At 44.0% G+C, this 17,082-nt stretch overlaps 2 protein-coding genes across 13 annotated transcripts in view; one reads left to right on the top strand and one right to left on the bottom strand.

Moving 5' to 3' along the window:
* Positions 1-12,958, top strand: part of FBXO33 (F-box protein 33) — a 38,528-nt gene extending 25,570 nt beyond the window's left edge. Inside the window, exon 5 of the mRNA XM_042438364.1 lies at positions 11,523-12,958. Within this exon, the coding sequence (XP_042294298.1) occupies positions 11,523-11,801 (279 nt within the window). The 3' untranslated portion in view covers positions 11,802-12,958. The remainder of the gene's footprint in view (positions 1-11,522) is intronic.
* Positions 1-17,082, bottom strand: part of MIA2 (MIA SH3 domain ER export factor 2) — a 95,914-nt gene that overhangs the window by 24,287 nt on the left and 54,545 nt on the right. For 10 of the 12 annotated variants that reach the window (XM_042438311.1, XM_042438320.1, XM_042438289.1 and 7 more), the window contains 5 exons: positions 16,210-16,341; positions 13,985-14,143; positions 1,501-1,632; positions 1,214-1,290; positions 150-381 (listed from right to left, as the gene is read on the bottom strand). In XM_042438311.1, the coding sequence (XP_042294245.1) occupies positions 150-381; positions 1,214-1,290; positions 1,501-1,632; positions 13,985-14,143; positions 16,210-16,341 (732 nt within the window). The remainder of the gene's footprint in view (positions 1-149; positions 382-1,213; positions 1,291-1,500; positions 1,633-13,984; positions 14,144-16,209; positions 16,342-17,082) is intronic. The other 2 variants (XM_042438303.1, XM_042438295.1) reach the window with 2 other exon arrangements.

Here is a 17,082-nt window from a genome sequence, read left to right as displayed (position 1 = left end):
GTGGCTTAATATTGAAAGTGATGGAACACAACATAGCCACAACCAACTTACAACCCATTAATTTCAGTACAACTTCGAGGGACCTAAATAGTTACGCTTGCCAAACACTTTACTGTTATTTATTTGGCAAAATTAATGCAAGTACACACTTGGCAGTAGTGGGCGTGGCAGACCAGCAAAATCTCTTGGAAAATATTCACGAGGTCCATATGCAGCACTAGGAGGCATTGGTGGGAAAGGAGGGCCTCTTCTTATGAAAGCTCCTCTTGGGTCCATAGGTATCAGAGGTGGTCTCAATAAGGGTAGTGGTGGAGGCACTATTCCAGGACCTAAGGTTTCATTTTCAGGTGCAAGAGACTGATCTGTGAAATTGACCGCATTCTGCAATGAAAACAGTTTGAATTAATCGTTTGAAAGTCGCTTTTTTTTTTTTTTTGCAAAACAGACATCAAAACTAATCCATGCCAGAAATGAAGTGGACTCATTCCAAACGCTACAGAATGGAAACATGTTAATTAAAGCGAGACACTATGAGAACCAGCGTTCTTTTCTATGAATGAAAAAACTCCTTCCTTCAAAGGAGGCAACGGCGGTGCTATTCAGCTACTTTGAATTACAACTCCCATAAACTCTGATGAGCATGGTCAATAAGCAGGAATTATATTTGGAGGGTATCAGGTTGTCCAACTCCATGAAAGAGGAAGAGAGATTGAGACCATTTTTACCTCCCCTCTGCAGACACCCCACTGCTCCATAGGTTCTCCCAGATTTCATAGGGCTGCAAGTGGCTACAAGGAGAGAAAGCTGGTGGGAATATCTTATGAGTGGAATGTTGCTGGGACAAATATTCCTGAATGCATTCTAGTTAGGATCCAAATTAATATCATCCCTGTGTGGAAACTCTATTCCAGTCATTTCAAACTCTCTTTGCTTTTATGTCCTTTCATCTTCCCTGATATTGCTATTTATTTAGCAAAATTATACTTGGCAGTAGAGGGAACAACAGGCCAGAAAAAAACCTTGGAAAATATCCATCAAGATTATAAATATGCTTTGTTACAGAACGTACTTATGACTAAGTCCACAAGGTAATACATTTACATTAAAATATAAATTATGCAAAACTGATTTTGAAACAGCCAATTTCAGCAGAAACCTGTTTTAAAAATTGCAACGAATTCAACAGACAGCATTTTCTCATTCTATTACTTACACTATCATTGAGATGATCCTTTATTCCATTTCCACTCATGTCCATTCTTGAGTTATTCTCAGCTGCCTGTCGTCCATCTGAATAGGGGGCAAAAATACCCAATGTATACTTTAGCATTAAGAAGCCAGCAACACACCTTTCCTTCCATGAACAGATGGGTCCAGAAACAAGGATCATTGTCAAAACATGTTTTCATAAATTTAGTAAACACAAGGATAGAGTGAGGACTTATGAATACTTCCATACTTCAAAAAATACTTTAAAAATGTATTATTGGTGATTCCTACCTGCTTTATCAAATGATTGCATGTTGTAACTTCTTAGTTCTGCTGGCCCTGAAAGCCTTCCAGAATTTGGGTGATTTGAGTAAAATCTTTCTGGCCTTCGTGGAGTAAGCGATTGCTCATTATACAGCTGACCTACCATTCAAGAAATGTTGTATTTTAGTAGATATTCTTGCAATTACCGTATTTTCCAGTGTGTAAGATGACTTTTTAGCCCAGAAAAATCTTAAAAGTTGGGGGTTGTCTTATACGCCAGGCTAAGCCCCAGTCTGCTCCCGCCTTCCCAGGCCTCCAGAGGAGGAGCCCTTAGAGGAAGCGGAAGAAGCTGGAAAGGAGCCGAGGGCGGAAGTGGTGCCGTTTGAGAGCTGGCTTGCGCAGAGGGGATCATGACTGAGGAAGCGGGCTGGCGGCTGCAGTCCCGCACGGGGGAGCGGGTGAGTGGCCGTTTGGGTGGAGGCTGAAGCAAAAGCAGGGGTGGCTGTGGAGGGAGAGGAAGAGGAGGCCTGGCAGGGAAGGGCCAGGCATGCTCCCTTCTCAGGCACCAAGTTCTGCCTCCCTTGCAGTCACAGAGAGCCATTGCCCAGAGGTGGGGCTTCTTCTCTTGCTGTGAGGTAGCAAAATGGAGCCTCCAGAACAGAGCCCCGTGGCCTGGGGCGTTCTCCGCCAGCCTCCTCCTGCCTTCCAGAGGTCATCTCATACGCCCAGTTGTCTAATACGCCGGAAAATATGGTATTCACAATAGAAAACCATCCATACTATTTGTATTCATTGTGCCACAAAATATTTAAATGCAAAATGCAACTGATACTCATAATAGAAACCTAACATTTAACTTTCATCTTTTGTCATACATCTCATATGGTGAAAAAGGAGTTTTTAGAAGCATTGAAATATATGCACTGTGCTATTTTGTCATATACCACAGAGCTCTTTAACTCAAAGCCCCTGATTTGGAAACAGTGCTATTGACACAGCTTAGTGCAAGGCCCTTTGCAAAGTAGAGCTTGCAAGATCTCATTTGTAAGTGCCATTTCAAGAATAAAATGTAAACACTGTGCCCACAAGTCTCTTAAGAAGCTGGGATTTATTCCTAGTGCTGTGGCATGCTGCTCGTGACAGTGCTGAGCTACTGATTAAGAAATGTAAAAGAACAGAATTTAATACCCAAAACTGCTGCTTCAAGTTCAAAACAGGACAAGCACACACATCATAACAACAGAACCAAAGAAAAGAAAACTTTACATTCAATCCTTCTCACCAAAGGAGTACTTTCCCACAGTGGAAGGACTTCATGCTCCTGTGAAGGAAGAGGCTATGCTGATGATAGTAATACATCTGATGTGTCTCCCATGTCAGACAAGCTTTTGTTGAGAAGCCATATTAAATGTACCAAATGGTAAAACCTTTTCAAATGGAATGTATAAATATAGCAATGCTTGGAGTGAGCAAGCTAAAGTTGACAGAAATGGGACATTTTGAGTCAGATAATTACACAGTGTTTTTACTCAGGAAATGAAAACTTAAGAAATGGGGTGGCATTAATAGAGAGGAGTTATGTAGCAAAAGCAGTCAAAGGATATAATACAACATCTGACCAAATAATAACAGTAAGATTTCAGGGAAACCCCACCAGTGTAACCATAATCCAACTTTATGTTCCAACTCCAGAAGCAGAATAAGGACAGGTTGCTTACCTGTAACTGTAGTTCTTCGAGTGGTCACCTGCGAATCCACACAAATGGGTTATTCTGTGCCTGTGCAGCATTTCCAGATCCTACTGGAATCGCTAGGGAAGACTTTTTGGTGGTAGCTCTGCCCACCCTCTATATAGGCAGGAGCTCTTCCTGCCCTTTCTCAGTTCCAAAAATGGTCTGCCGTAAGAGCAGACAAGGAATAGAGAAAGACATGACAGGGGAGGCTGGGTGGGATTTGTGTGGATTCGCAGATGACTGCATCCTCTCGACTTTTCATCTGCTACTCCAACCCCAATATGCTCCCATCACACCTGCAATGTTTCTCCAAATAGGTGACTGCCAAAGTCCTCCTCTCGTACGAGATTTTTTGGGAAGATGGCCGCCTGTAAGCAACCTGTCCTTCTCGTGATCTGGCGAGCACACAAATGGGTTAGACTGGCAAGCTTCCCTCATTTGTGAGGAGGGGAGTGTCCTTGCAATAAACAATAAATAAACCAGAAAAGGTGTGAGTGTCCATGAGTTGACAAATGCCAACTACCCTTAATGAAGTCCGGAGAGGAGAAACAGCTTCTACCAAAGGCTGCTTCATCACTCGGTGTTGGTATCAAGTCTGTATTGCTTGATAAAGGTCAGAGGTTTGACCACACTGCAGCCTTTCAAATGTCCTCTAAGGAATTCCGGAAAGGAAGGCTGAAGATGAACTAAAACTGCCCTGATGGAATGGGCTCAAATTCGAGCAGCGGCATCTTCCCAAAAATCCTGTAAGAGAGGAGGACTGTGTCAGTCACCTATGTGTGAGAAACATTAAGGTGTGATGGAGCCCCATATTGGGTTGGAGTAGCAGATGAAAAGTCGAGAGGATGCAGTCCTCTCGAGGTAGAAAGCTAGCGCCCTTCTGACATTGAAGGAGTGAAGTCTGGTCGGTGGTTGGGTTCGAGGCTAGCATTGGGAGGACAATATTTTGCTTAAGATGAAAGGTGGACACCACCTTTGGGAGGAAGGAAATGTCTGGGCGGAGGACGACTTTGTCCTTGAAAAATGTCAAGTACAGAGAGTCCGTACAGAAGGCACAAAGTTCACTGGCACGGCATGCCGAGGTGATGGCTACCAAGAGGGCTGTCTTCCAGGTGAGGAGCCTGAGGTCACAGGAAGCCAGAAGTTCAAAGGGTGAGGTAGCGAGTGCTGCCAAAACAAGGTGCAGGTCCCAAGAGGGAGTAGGGATTACTGCTGGCGGTTTGAGGTTGGTAAGGCCTTTGAGGAATTTCTTCACGAGCGGGTCGGTGAAGGAGGGACAGCCTAAAAATTGAAAGTGGGCACAAATGGCCACGATGTAGCATTTTAAGGATGAAGTGGAAAGTCCAGATGCTGAGAGCTGATGGAGAAAGTCCAAGACAATAGAGACATTAACCTCTGAGAAGGTGAGTCCCTTTGAAGTTAGGAAAGCCAAAAGTTTTGTCCATTTACAGGCTTAGGAGCGCTGAGTGGAGGGCTTCCGAGAAGCCAAGATGATTTCTCGGACCGGTACCAAGAGGTTAATCAAGGTTGGATCCTCCAATCTATGAGGTGGAGAGTGTAGACGTCTAGGTGGCGAACCCGACTGTTGTGAAGGGTCAGGAGGTCCGGACGGAGCAGAAAGGGCCAGAATTGGTTCTTGGAGAGATGGAGCTGGGGGGCGAGCCATGGCTGTCTTGGCCACCAGGGAGTGATCAGGATCGCGTCCGATCTGTCCATGTGTAGCTTTGCTACCACTCTGGTGATGACAGGGAATGAAGGGAAGGCGTAGAAATTTTTGCCGGACCACTGCAAGAGGAAGGCGTCCCCTCGGGACCGAGACGAAGGGAGCCTGGAGCAGAAGTGGTTGCACTGAGTGTTGAGATGAGGCAAAAAGGTCAACGTCCGGTGTTCCCCAGAGAGAGAAAAAGTGGCAAGCAACCTGAGGGTTCAGTTGCCAGTTGTGACATGAGTCTGGACCCCTGCTTAGTTTGTCTGCAAGCTCGTTGTCTTCCCCAGGGAGATGTATGGCTTGCAGAGTGATCCGTCTCCGGATGCACCATTTCCAGATTTGCAGAGTGAGGTCCAGGAGAGTGGCCGACCTGGTACCACCCTGCAAATCTGGAAATGGTGCATCCGGAGACATCACAGTGGTATTGTCCGTAAAGAGAAGGATGACCTGGTCCCACAGGAAGGGTTCGAAGGCCTTCAAGGCTTTTTTTGACTGTCAACATCTCGAGAGCATTGATGTGGAGCAGGCATTCCTTGGGAGACCATCTCCCGTGGACAGAGAGATTTTCTGAATGGGCTCCCCAGCCTGTGTTTGAGGCATCAGTGGTCAGTGAGGTTTGTGACTGTGAAGGCACAAATGGAATGCCCACTAAGATGTTGTGAGCATTGAGCCACCAGCGGAGGGAGCAGGCAACGGGCCTCGGGATGGTGATCCACATGGGTAGGTCATCGAAGGCTGGGTTGAAGACGGAGTGGAGCCATGACTGGAAGGGGTGCATGCGGAGGCAGGCCCAAGGCGTGACATATGTAGTGGATGCCATGTGGCCGAGGGCAACCTGAGCTGTTCTCGCAGTGATGCGTCAAGAGGAGAGGAAACGAAGAATTGCAGACCTGAGGTTGAGGAACCTGTCGCGAGGCAGGTAAGCTCTGAAGGACGTGGAGTCCAGGATGGCCCCTATGAAGCACACCCTTTGAGCAGGACAGAGGGAGGACTTTTCCATGTTGATCATGAGTCCCAAGTGACAGAGGAAGAAGAGTGCCGTTTGAAGATAGGAGATAAGCATCTGCTTGGACGGTGCCACAAACAGCCAATCGTCGAGGTAAGAGAAGACGATGCTGTTCTGTTGGCGGAAGTATGCGGCTACGACTGCCATGCACTTTGTGAAAACTCTCGGAGCGGTGAACAGTCCAAAGGGCAGTACCTGGTACCGAAAGGAGTCGGAACCAACTGAGAAGGTGACGAGGGCCCGGTGGTCCTTCGGGATGCCGATGTGGAAGTAAGCATCGCGGATATCCAAAGTGGCGGAGATCCAAAATAAGCATCGCGGAGATCCAGGAGAGGCAAAATGGAGACCAAGGCTACCATACAGAAACGTCTGTAGTAATAAAAGAATTGAGAAAACACAAGTCCAAAATGGGCCGGAGGCCATCAGTGGCTTTTGAAACAATGAAATATCTGGAGAAAGGGCAGTGTCTCGTCCGGGACGGGATATGCTCAATGGCCACTTTTTGAAGCAAGGAGCGCACTTCATCGAGAAGGGTGTCTGAGGGGATGGTGGTGAGGATGATTCCCCTTGTGGGTGAGGATTGAAGCTCCAGGGAAAGCACCCAAGAGTCGGATGTTATAGAGGCCCAAGCGTGGTGGAAGTGAGCCAAATGGTCCCCGAAGGGAGCTGACGGGACAAAGTGTGCCGGGGAATCTCAGAAGCGGCACTTGCCTTGTTCTGAGGCCTTCTTCTGGAAGGGGTGCTTATATTTTTGTTTTTGTTGGCGTTTCCCCTGCTGTTGTTGAGAAGGAAAGCGCTGTTGCTTGTAGTCCGTGGACTGGTTAGATCTACCTTGGTTGGTGGGGTAGGGAGGCCTTTGCCATCCCGAACGGCGTTGAGAAAAGGAAGGACGAAAGGTAGAGGAAGAAGACATACCGTATTTGCAGGCCGTGTTCTTCATCTTATTTTTGAAGTCAAGCTTCTCATCCGTTTCCTTGTGAAAGAGTCTCGTAGCGTCGAAGGGGAGCTCTTCAATGGCCTGTTTGGCTTGAGGCGTGAGGTCTGAAGACCTTAGCCAGGCATGGTGTCGGAGGGCCAGGGCACCCGAGAGTTGACAGGAGGCACAATCAGCTGAGTGCCAGGCTGCCGAAATTTGGTGAGAGGCCAGCCCATGAGCCTCTGCGTGGATGGCCATGGCCGTCTGTTTCTTATCAGCAGGGAGGTCTTCATAGCAAGGAAGAGCTTTTTCCCAGAGTTGCTGTTGATAAGTAGCTATGCATGCCAATAGTTCTGAATCTTAAGGTATAGAACTGCAGAGGCATAAGATTTTCGTGCCATAGTGTCCAGTTTGCGACCCTCTTTGTCATTGGGGGTCAAGGTCGTTTTCGGGGCCAAGCAGATCTGAGAGGCCTTGACGATTGCCGAATTCAGGCGAGGATACTCAAAGAGCCAAATCTCTTCCGAGGGTGTGACCTGGATCCAGTGGATGCTGTCCTGGTACGGACTGAGAGGACCTGAGAGGTTACCGGTACCAGTAACGCAGGCTGCACTTGCAGGGAGACGGCAGAGGCTGTCTGGATGGGTTGGACTGGTTCCACTCAGGAGGCCGAAGATGGTCAGGACCGGAGTGGGATGGATGAGGCATCAGACCTTGGAGGAGGCAAGCGCAGTTCAACTGGTTGGAAGGTTGAGATGAAACGGCCTCCACAGACCTCAGAAGGATCAAGAGGCAGGAAATAAGATCTTGTGGCTTCATCAAAAAAAAAGTCCCATCTAGGGGGTTCGGCAAAGACAGAGGAACCATCATTGTCCTGTTCGTCATCGAAGCAAACAACCTCTGAGATTTGTGAGAGCCAGTCTGGAATCACCGCTTGGGTGAAAGGAGAGGGCTCATCTTCACCCTCCAAGAGTTGGTAGGGTTCGGCCAACTGGAGGAAGGTGCTCGGTCGGGCCCGAGAGTCGGGAAGGGGAGACTGTTGAGGTTCAGGCTCTAGTTGGGCCCGTGGTACCAAGCCCAGTTCAGTGTCAGCGGGCTGGGAGGGTGAGTCAGTACGGGACAGACGGTCGTAGTCAGAGACCGGTGCAGGCTGTGCCTTTTTGTCAGAGTGATGGGATGAGTCCTTGGACTTGTCCCAAGGCTTATGTTTCCTCTTCTCCGGTCTGGAGTCCAAGGATTTCTTTGCCTTAGGCGGGGATGGGTGGCCAGCCACATCCAGTTCCGAGGACCTCAGTTTGCCTGGTGACCAGGGAGATTCTGAAGGGGGTTTGCCCTTGGCAGCGGTAGCCTTGGCAGGGACCCTTGACAGAGACAAAGGGGTAGTGCCCTCAGCTGCCATAGCCTTGGCAGGGACCCCTGGAGCCGCAGGTGGGAGCTTGCCCTTAGCGGCCAAAGCCTTGGCAGAGGCTCTGGAAGTGAAAGGAGGCTTCAGGATCTGAGCGTAGAGGATGGACTTGAGCCGCATCTCTCTGTTTTTCCTGGCCTGTGGGGTAAAGGCCATGCAGTGAGGACAGGAGGCAGGGACGTGGCCCTCTCCGAGGCACAAAGAGTGTCTGTCTTGAGCCAGGATGTTGGTCCCACATTCCATGCACTTTTTAAAGGAGTGCGCAGAAATCATTGAAAAATGGGGGCCCGAGGCAAAGAATTGTCAGAAGTACGAGTTGTTACCGTTAATCAGAGTCCAAACCAAGTCCAAATCACAATCCAAAGAATACTCAGAGATAAGCAAAGTCAGCAATGCAGTAAACGAAAGTGAAAGCTAAGGAGCAATTCCTGAGCGAGGTTCCTAAGCTGCTCACGCAGCAAACAAAAGGAACTAAGGGCAGGAAGTGGGCAGAGCTACCGCCAAAAAGTCTTCCCTAGCAATTCCAGTAGGATCCGGAAATGCTGCGCAGGTGCAGAATAACCCATTTGTGTGCTTCGCAGTGATCACGAAGAAGAATAATAATTCTAAGCTGCTATGCTGGTGTCCAGGAATAACACACCAAAACACAGCTACCTTGGATCCAATTTTGGGAGAAAGGCGAGATATAAGTGCACTAATCAGTCAATCAACCAGGACTTGCTGTTAGTCAGTGATTAGATTGTTAAAGTAGAAAACAAGAGAATCAAAAACTGCTGGAAAATTTAGCTTAGGATCCAGATATTAAGCCTGAAAGCATGTGCAAGGAGGTAGAAAAACTCAAGGATACCCTCAGAAAATCATTGGCTGTTAAACTATATGAAATGGTTAAAATTGATAAATTTACAATTTTACTAGAAAATATATTACAATCATATTATTAAGTAAATTTTTAAAAGACTGGAAACAAGTGACTCCATTATGGGAGAAGTTGGGAAAATCAGCAGTTCATCTTTATGAAACATTTGAGAATAGAAATACATAAATAAGAAACAACCATTAGAAATTTACCAATTGTCTCAGAGAATCAGCAGATATTGGAGATTAAAATTAGAAAAGAGAGGAACAAAGTGTATACAATGTGTCCCAATCTGGGAAGATTAGGAACACCATCTATCAATTTATATATGTTGAGTCATTGCATATTCTGTATAAATCACTGTACATATGTTTGTTTTAATTATTGAAATTTCATACATAAAGTAAGGGTACAGCCTTAAATTTATTTTCAGGAAAAGTAGTATAATTTTTAAGTAATAGTAGGATTTATAACATATCAAATGACACCGAATTTATATCTATATGAGACTTTGATAATATAGATATATTTGTGTTCTTGATATAACTACATGACTATGGAAAATTATTAAAAAACACAAATAACAAAGAAGCAACTGTATACATGGACATGGTCAGATAGCCAACACAGAAATCAAATACACTGAATAAACTGGAAGCAAAGGATGTTGATGCTCTCTCTGCAAACACAAGACCAGGAGCAGATTGTTGCACAGACCATGAACTGAACTGATAATATCAAAAATTAAGAGTAAAGCTAAAGAAGGACACTAAATCAGTCACTGTGCCAAAATAAACATGAAGAACATCCCAGTAGAACTTAAAGAGAATGTAAACAATAGATTTGCATTATTAATTCTAATTGACTCGGACAAGCCAGGGACATTGGGTAAAGGGAGTGGTGAACACTTCACCCTAGCAAGGCAGATTTCCATCCTGCTTAAAGGAGGCTGTGGTGAGACCGTTGCTGAAAAAGACTAGCATGGTTCCCAACATTTTGGATAACTATTGGCCAGTCTCTAATATTCCATTCTTGGGTGAGGTTCTGGACTGTGTGGAGGCCACCCAGCTTCAGAGGTTTCTGGATGAAATGGATTACCTAGATCCATTTCAATCTGGCTTCAGACCTGGCTATGGGACAGAGACAGTTTTGGTCACCTTGGTGGATGAGCTCCACAGGGAACTGGACAGGGTGAGTGTGTCCCTGTTGGTCCTGCTAGACCTCTCAGCAGCTTTTGATACCACTGACCATGGTATCCTTCTGAGTTGCCTTTCTGGGATGGGGCTTTGGGGGCACTATTATGCAGTGGTCCCGGTCTTTCTTGGAGTGGTGGACTCAGAAGGTGGTGTTAGGGGGCTCCTGTTTGACCCCCTGGTCCTTGACCTGTGGGGTCCCTCAGCGCTCTGTTCTGTCCCCCATGTTATTTAACATCTATATGAAACAACTGGGAGAGGTCAGCTGGAGTTTTGAGGTGAGGTGTCATCAGTATGCTGATGACACTCAACTCCATCTCTCTTCCCCATCTGATTCCAAGGAAACTGTCTCTGAACTGAACTAGTGTCTGCTAGCAGTAATGAAATGGATGAGGGCAACAAACTGAAACTTAATCCAGACAAAACAGAGGTGCTCCCGGTCAGTTGTAAGGCAGATCAGGGAAAAGGGACCTTGCCTGTGCTGGATGTGGTTACACTCTTGCTGAAATCTCAGGCTTGCAGCTGATTCCACTCTGAGCCTGGATGCCCAGGTTTCAGCAGTGGCCAGGAGTGCATTTGCACAGCTAAAACTTGTGCGCCAGCTGTGCCCATTACTTGAGACGTCAGCTCTGGCTACAGTGACACACACCTTGATTACATCCTGTTTAGACTACTGTAACACACTCTACATTGGTCTGCCTTTGGAAACTGTTCGGAAACTTCAGCAGGTTCAAAACACTGCAGCCAGAATGCTGACCAGGGTTAGTTATAAGGAGCATATAACTCCCTTGTTGAAACAACTTCAATGGCTACCGGTTCATTTTTGGGCACAATTCAAAGTGCTGGTCATGACCTATAAAGTCCTACACAGCTTAGGTCCAGACTATTTAAGAAACCGTATCTCCTCATATGAACCTACCAGAGCCCTAGGTTCTTCAGGAACCTAGGAACAAGGCTTTCTTTCGGTCTCACCCACATCACAGGCTTGCATGGTGAGACCACAAGAGAGAGCCTTCTCGGTGGCTGCTCCTGGTAAGCAAAAACAGCTTTATTCAGGCAGGCTTTTAATATGTGATCATGGAATGGCTTTTTATATGGGGTGTTGTTATACAGTGTTTTTATTGTGGTTTTAATGTTTGTAATTTTATATTGTTTTTATGTGAAGTTTTAATTGTTTAATTTTTAACAAGTTTTTAATGTGTTTCGCCGATTAAACCTGCTGATTTGATCAGGCAGCAGATGGCAGTTGGGGCATCGATGCTGAAGCAGTCGACGTCGAGGCAACAAGAGGCCCAGGGGGTGATGTCGAAGTTATTTTTGAAGTAGAAGGAGGTGTCAACATCAATAACGAAGCACTCTGTGAAAACTTTGGAATCCATGGGAATTTGGACATTGGAATTTTAGCCAAGGGATCTGGTGGAAAGGCAGATTTTGGGGCAACTGAAAGAGAATGCTCCCACAAAAAAGATTTGAGCTTCTGTGCCCTGTTATGGAGAGTCACCAGGGTATAGGCTTTGCAATGTATGCATTTGGCAGTAACATGAGTCTCACCCAAACAAAGAAGGCACTCAGAGTGTCCGTCATTAAAGGCGAGCTTTCCGTTACAAGAGGAGCATTTTTTGAAAAGAGAAGTGGAGACCATAAGAGGCCCAAGAACGAGAAGTCCATCTGGGCTAAAGAAAAGAAAGCTCGCTCTCCACACAAAAATTAAAAAAATTAAAGATCAATGCTCAAGGGAGAAAAGGATCAAAAGAAAAAAGTAAAATAAAAGTAAAATAAGTCTCCCAAAGGAGACATCTACTCAGCTGAGGAGCAATCCAAAGAAGATGTTTCTCTTGCGACGGACAGAAGAGAACTGAAGGAAGAGCTAGATTGGCGGTACTTGGCATGCTCAGTGTATGGGAGTGTGCAGGACTACTGCCAATCTGCTTAGCTTTGCAGCCTCCAAATGGAGTCTCTGCACAGAGGCAGACTCTATTGTGTGAGACACAGAGACTACGAAGAAGAACACATCTTTCTTGCTACCTCTTATTTTAACAATGGCAATCTTTAAACTTTGAAATGTATGCTGAAAATGAAGAATCGGTGAATGCTACTGAAAGAGCAATATTACAGCTTAGATCCAAAGCTTTCCCATGCCAAGGGATCAGTCAACTGACTCAAATTCAAGTTGGACTTAAGTCACTTGAATGACAATAAATGGCTCACTAATTCAACTCGCAACTTGTATATTTTTAGTGACTGACTTGCTGCCATTATTCACTTCAAATAGCAGGGAAGACTTGCCCCCAGAGTGCAGGGCGCATTTTTTTGACCGGAACAAGGAACAGCAAATGCATTAGACAATGTGTTTGATGTGAAGGATCCTCCTAAAGCTTTAGAAACCTTCTCCAATGTGCAGTGGGGACAGGCTGCACCACAGACCTTAGCCCCCACCTCAAGCTCGTTGTTTAACATGTTTGCTGTTCTTCTCCACAAAACCCCCCGCCTCCTTTTTTCTGTTAAAAACATTACACCTTTCTATAGAGACATCATGAAATGTGTGGAAGATAATTTGGTTACATAAATTATGTAGTGCACGATAACAAAAAAAATTCTCTCATGGGAAAAACTTCAAGACAATGTTGAATTGCAAGCTGGTGATGAAGTAAACTTCAGTCATTATCAAGGCAAAGGCAAATGTGGTGCTTATAATTTGTAGCATGTTAGTGTAGGTGCTCAGGTCACTGCTGTTTCATGTCCTGATAAGACTTCTTAATTGTTTAAAGAGTATTAATTGAGAAGATGATGCCAGTGCTTTTCATTTAGCTGTTCTCTGTAAAAGGGAACTTGATAATTCAAAAGGGATTTGTTGCAGAGAGAAAGATTCATCCAAAGGATTTTCAACTAATTGGTCTCAAAGTGTATTATCATCTAAGCAAGCAATGATTCCCTAGTCATCCATCCCTTTCATAGTCTAAGGAGATATAAAGACCATGTAACCCCTCCAAAAGTTAATCATATATATATATATATATATATATATATATATATATATGTGTGTGGAACAGTTTTAAATTCACAGTTTTAAAATATGACCTTTTAGTAAGTACCTGCCAACTGGCTTGTGCATTTTATAAAGATACTCAAAACAATCCATTAGTTCACTGATGAGAAAATCTGGCTTCTTTAAACTCAGTTTATTTTACTGATTTAACAAAATAATTTTGCTGATTAAAAAGTGAATATATTTTTCAGCCAGCACCCAACCAGCTTTCTATGGATCTATATAAATTTGAAATAATAATCTTGGTGCTTCTCTCCACCTTGCCAACCTCAGTCAAACTTCTGTTAAACAAGGAAACTGGTTTTTGCCCTTCTGGTAGACCCATTATTTGTGTAATACATTTTTCCTCCAATTTTTCTGTTAGTTGTTGTTGTGTGCCTTCAAGTAGTCTCTGGCATATGGTGACCCTAAGGCCACCAGGATTTCTTAGCAAGATTTGCTCAGAGAGGGGGTTGCCGTTGCCGTTGCCTTCTTCTGAGGCTGAGAAAATGTGACTTGCTCAAGGTCGCCCAAGGTCAGCCAGTGGGTGACCAAGCCCAACCAAGACAGCCCAAAATAAAACAGAATGAGCTTTACAGCTTATAAAATGGTGAAAAAATAGTAATAAAATGTGCATCTGCCAAAGAATAATAGACTATGTTTAGTTACCTGTATGAGAGGGATTTATCCGGTGATCTCTATCCCATGGAGGTGACAGAGATCCAGTATCCGAAGGTGGTCTGTGGGGATCAGATAACCTATCAGAATTCATTTCTCCTCTTTCATTGCCAATGTCATAGGTGCCAGGATTCCCTGGTCCTCTTGATCCTAAATGAACAAGTTAAAATAAATAGATTCAACCACATGGCACATCTGCTGACACCATTTTCACTGAGCCTGCAAGAAGGCTCATTTTGATATACTGAAACACTGAGCCAATCTGGAAGGCACCATAAACCACGTTTGCTGTAAGACAGAGCAATAACGAACAACAAGCTCATGTCTTCCCACCACCATTGCAGCTGCAACAAGACTGGAAGACATCACTTCCATTTTTGATTAGCTGCAGCAAATTGTTTCATATGACTAGAAATTACTTATATGCCTGGTTCATATTCAGTGGTGTCATGCTGGCTTATCTGGGGGGGGGGGGCATAATAAAAATCAATCAGAATTTGTGGGGGCTCAAACTAAAAAAACAAACTGTAGCTGTTCAAGTATGAAGCAAAAGCTTAGCCCTCCTTGCAGCCACTTTAGAATCATAGAACCATAGAGTTGGAAGAGACCGCAGGGCCATCCAGTTCCAATCCCCTGCCATGCAGGAAATCACAATCAAAGCATCTCTGACAGATGGCCAACTAGCCTCTGTTTGGTGTATCATGACAGAACCCACTAATAAAGACTGCAGAACACCACATATGGGCCTCAGAAGCCCCTTCCTTATGCCCTGCGGTCTGTTTCCTCCACAGTAGGAATACAAATGTTTAGTCAATCAAAAATACTGAGGTAACTGCTGTAGATGAGAGAGAAAACAAGTCATGCTGAAACAAAATCTACATTATATTCAGATTCCTCTCCCTGAACAAAGATAGAAAGAAAGAATGTTAAAGCCTTTTCATCAGTCTAATCAATGTTAGCAACATCTTGGCAAAGCTCCTCTCAGTCCAATCCTACTGACCCCAAGCATCATGGACAGGCCCCATCCAATTCAATATTTAATCTTAAATCACAGATTATACCTTTAAAGTAAGAAAACAGCTGAAAGAATTTACCAGAGAACCCCCCCCCACTGCTATCTATATTCCAGATAGCAGACTTTGATTTTTTTTATATATATAAAGGACAACATTTCATTATGGGACTTGAGTATCCACAAATTGTAGTATCCACGGGGCCATTCTAGAACCAAACCCCAGCAGATACCAATGGCCCACTGTATGACTTATTCTCTGGATGTCAAGCAGTGATTTGGCTTTGTCCTTCATCTATTCTGTTATACTAATGTAAGTTCTGAACATAAGTAATTTCAGAGTATAGTTGTCCTTCGAATCCAGCAAACTGGCATGTTTCTACTACTCTCTAAACAAAAGCCAGAGAATAACAGCTCCTGTGATTATTCATTGCACGCTGTCAATTTTAATTGGTTAAGAACAAAACTCTTCGTGTTTCTTTTCCTGCAATCAACAGCTTAAACTGCAAGTACACTCATACATTCATGGTACAAGCAATATAAAAGACCTACACTTCCTGCTCTTATTTTCTTAGTTTTAAAGGTCCCGCTTGGTTCTCTTTTATTAGTCCAATGAATGAGCAATACTCGATTTTAAAGTAAATTCATTTTTTAAAAAACACTTTGGTTTTATGCTTTCCTTCAGGCCTTGACCTCAATACTATTGTTGAGGTGTAGAACTCATGTAGCTAGCAAAAGTAAATCATGCACTGGCATTCAGATGTCAAATCAGAAGACAGTCAACAATAAAGGGTTGAACCCAAAAAACATTGAAGAGAGGGGAAATAGCTATAGGCACTGTTTCACAAATGGCTGTACATGCCCTGAAGGAAACCTGGATTTAGTTTCACTGTTCCTAGAGAAGCAATATGGAAGGTATAAAGGAGACTTTTCATTAGCAGGATATATTTTCCACATGCAGAAGAGCACTTTTGGATTCAGCTCACCATTTAATAGAAAGAACTTTTAGTATATAAAATTCAGAAGGTGTGACTGATCCTGCTATACACTATATGTCAGAGAGTGTTTATGTGGAAGATTCAAACATAAGCTCAAAGGGGTTCTTTTTAATGTATTTCTATAGTTCCATTAGCAAGAAAAAAGGGACAGACTAAGAGGAGAGAGAATCTCTAACAGTTTATGTTTTTATATTTAAGAATTGTACCTCTTCCTCCTCCTCCACCTGGAAGCACAGGTGAAAGTCTTAAGGGACCCTCCAATAAAATTGGGGGAGAAAGAAAAGCTCTTGTTTCAGATGAAGGTCTGCCCATTGGTGAGGGTCCATATGGGGAATGCTCTGGAACAGTTAAAACAAAATACTAAAATTCACAAGGTTAGAGTTAATAAAACAACAGTTTACTTTTCAGACCAGGTCTTAAGTATGAAACTAACTTGATATACAAAAAGGGGACACAACTGGTTGCCTTTATTTGGAGTTCTTGAATAATAGCTAAGGAAGTCATTTTTAAGTAATCTTCAAGGAATGCTTCAGATATTTATTTGAGAAAAAGGGAAGGTTGTGTTGGGAATTAACACATTATATGCTGTTTGGGCTATAATTCAATTACATGCAGATAATTTTCAAATATATAAACAGTCAGCTATGCTTCAAACAGTGGTCCAAAACACACTGCAGAAATAATCCAGTTTGACCCTGCTTTAACTGCCCTGGCTCAGTGCTAGGGAATCCTAGGGATTATAGTTTATTGTGGCACCAGAACTCTCTGAAAGAGAAGGCTGAATGTTTCACAAAACTACAATTCACAGAATCCCTAGCATTGAACCAGGGTAGTTAAAGTGGTCTTGAACTGGATTATTTCTGTTGTGTGTTTTGAACCAGTATTTCATTAAGTGTAATCAAGATCTGTCTACAGTAGGGCCTCTGCATTTGCTGGGGTTATGAATGCAGGATCCCTATGAAAGTGGAAAAACCACAAATTTAAAAAAAATGATTTTTTTACTTGACAGAACCTCTCTCTAGGAATCTCTAGGTCCTACAGCGCAACTTTATGGTCAACTTCCACCAAAGGTTGACCAT

The sequence above is a fragment of the Sceloporus undulatus genome, chromosome 1 (genome assembly GCF_019175285.1).
Source record: "Sceloporus undulatus isolate JIND9_A2432 ecotype Alabama chromosome 1, SceUnd_v1.1, whole genome shotgun sequence".
Classification (NCBI taxonomy): domain Eukaryota; kingdom Metazoa; phylum Chordata; class Lepidosauria; order Squamata; family Phrynosomatidae; genus Sceloporus; species Sceloporus undulatus.
The sequence above is the reverse complement of the archived record's forward strand: the minus strand, read 5'-3'. Positions and strand labels throughout refer to the sequence as shown.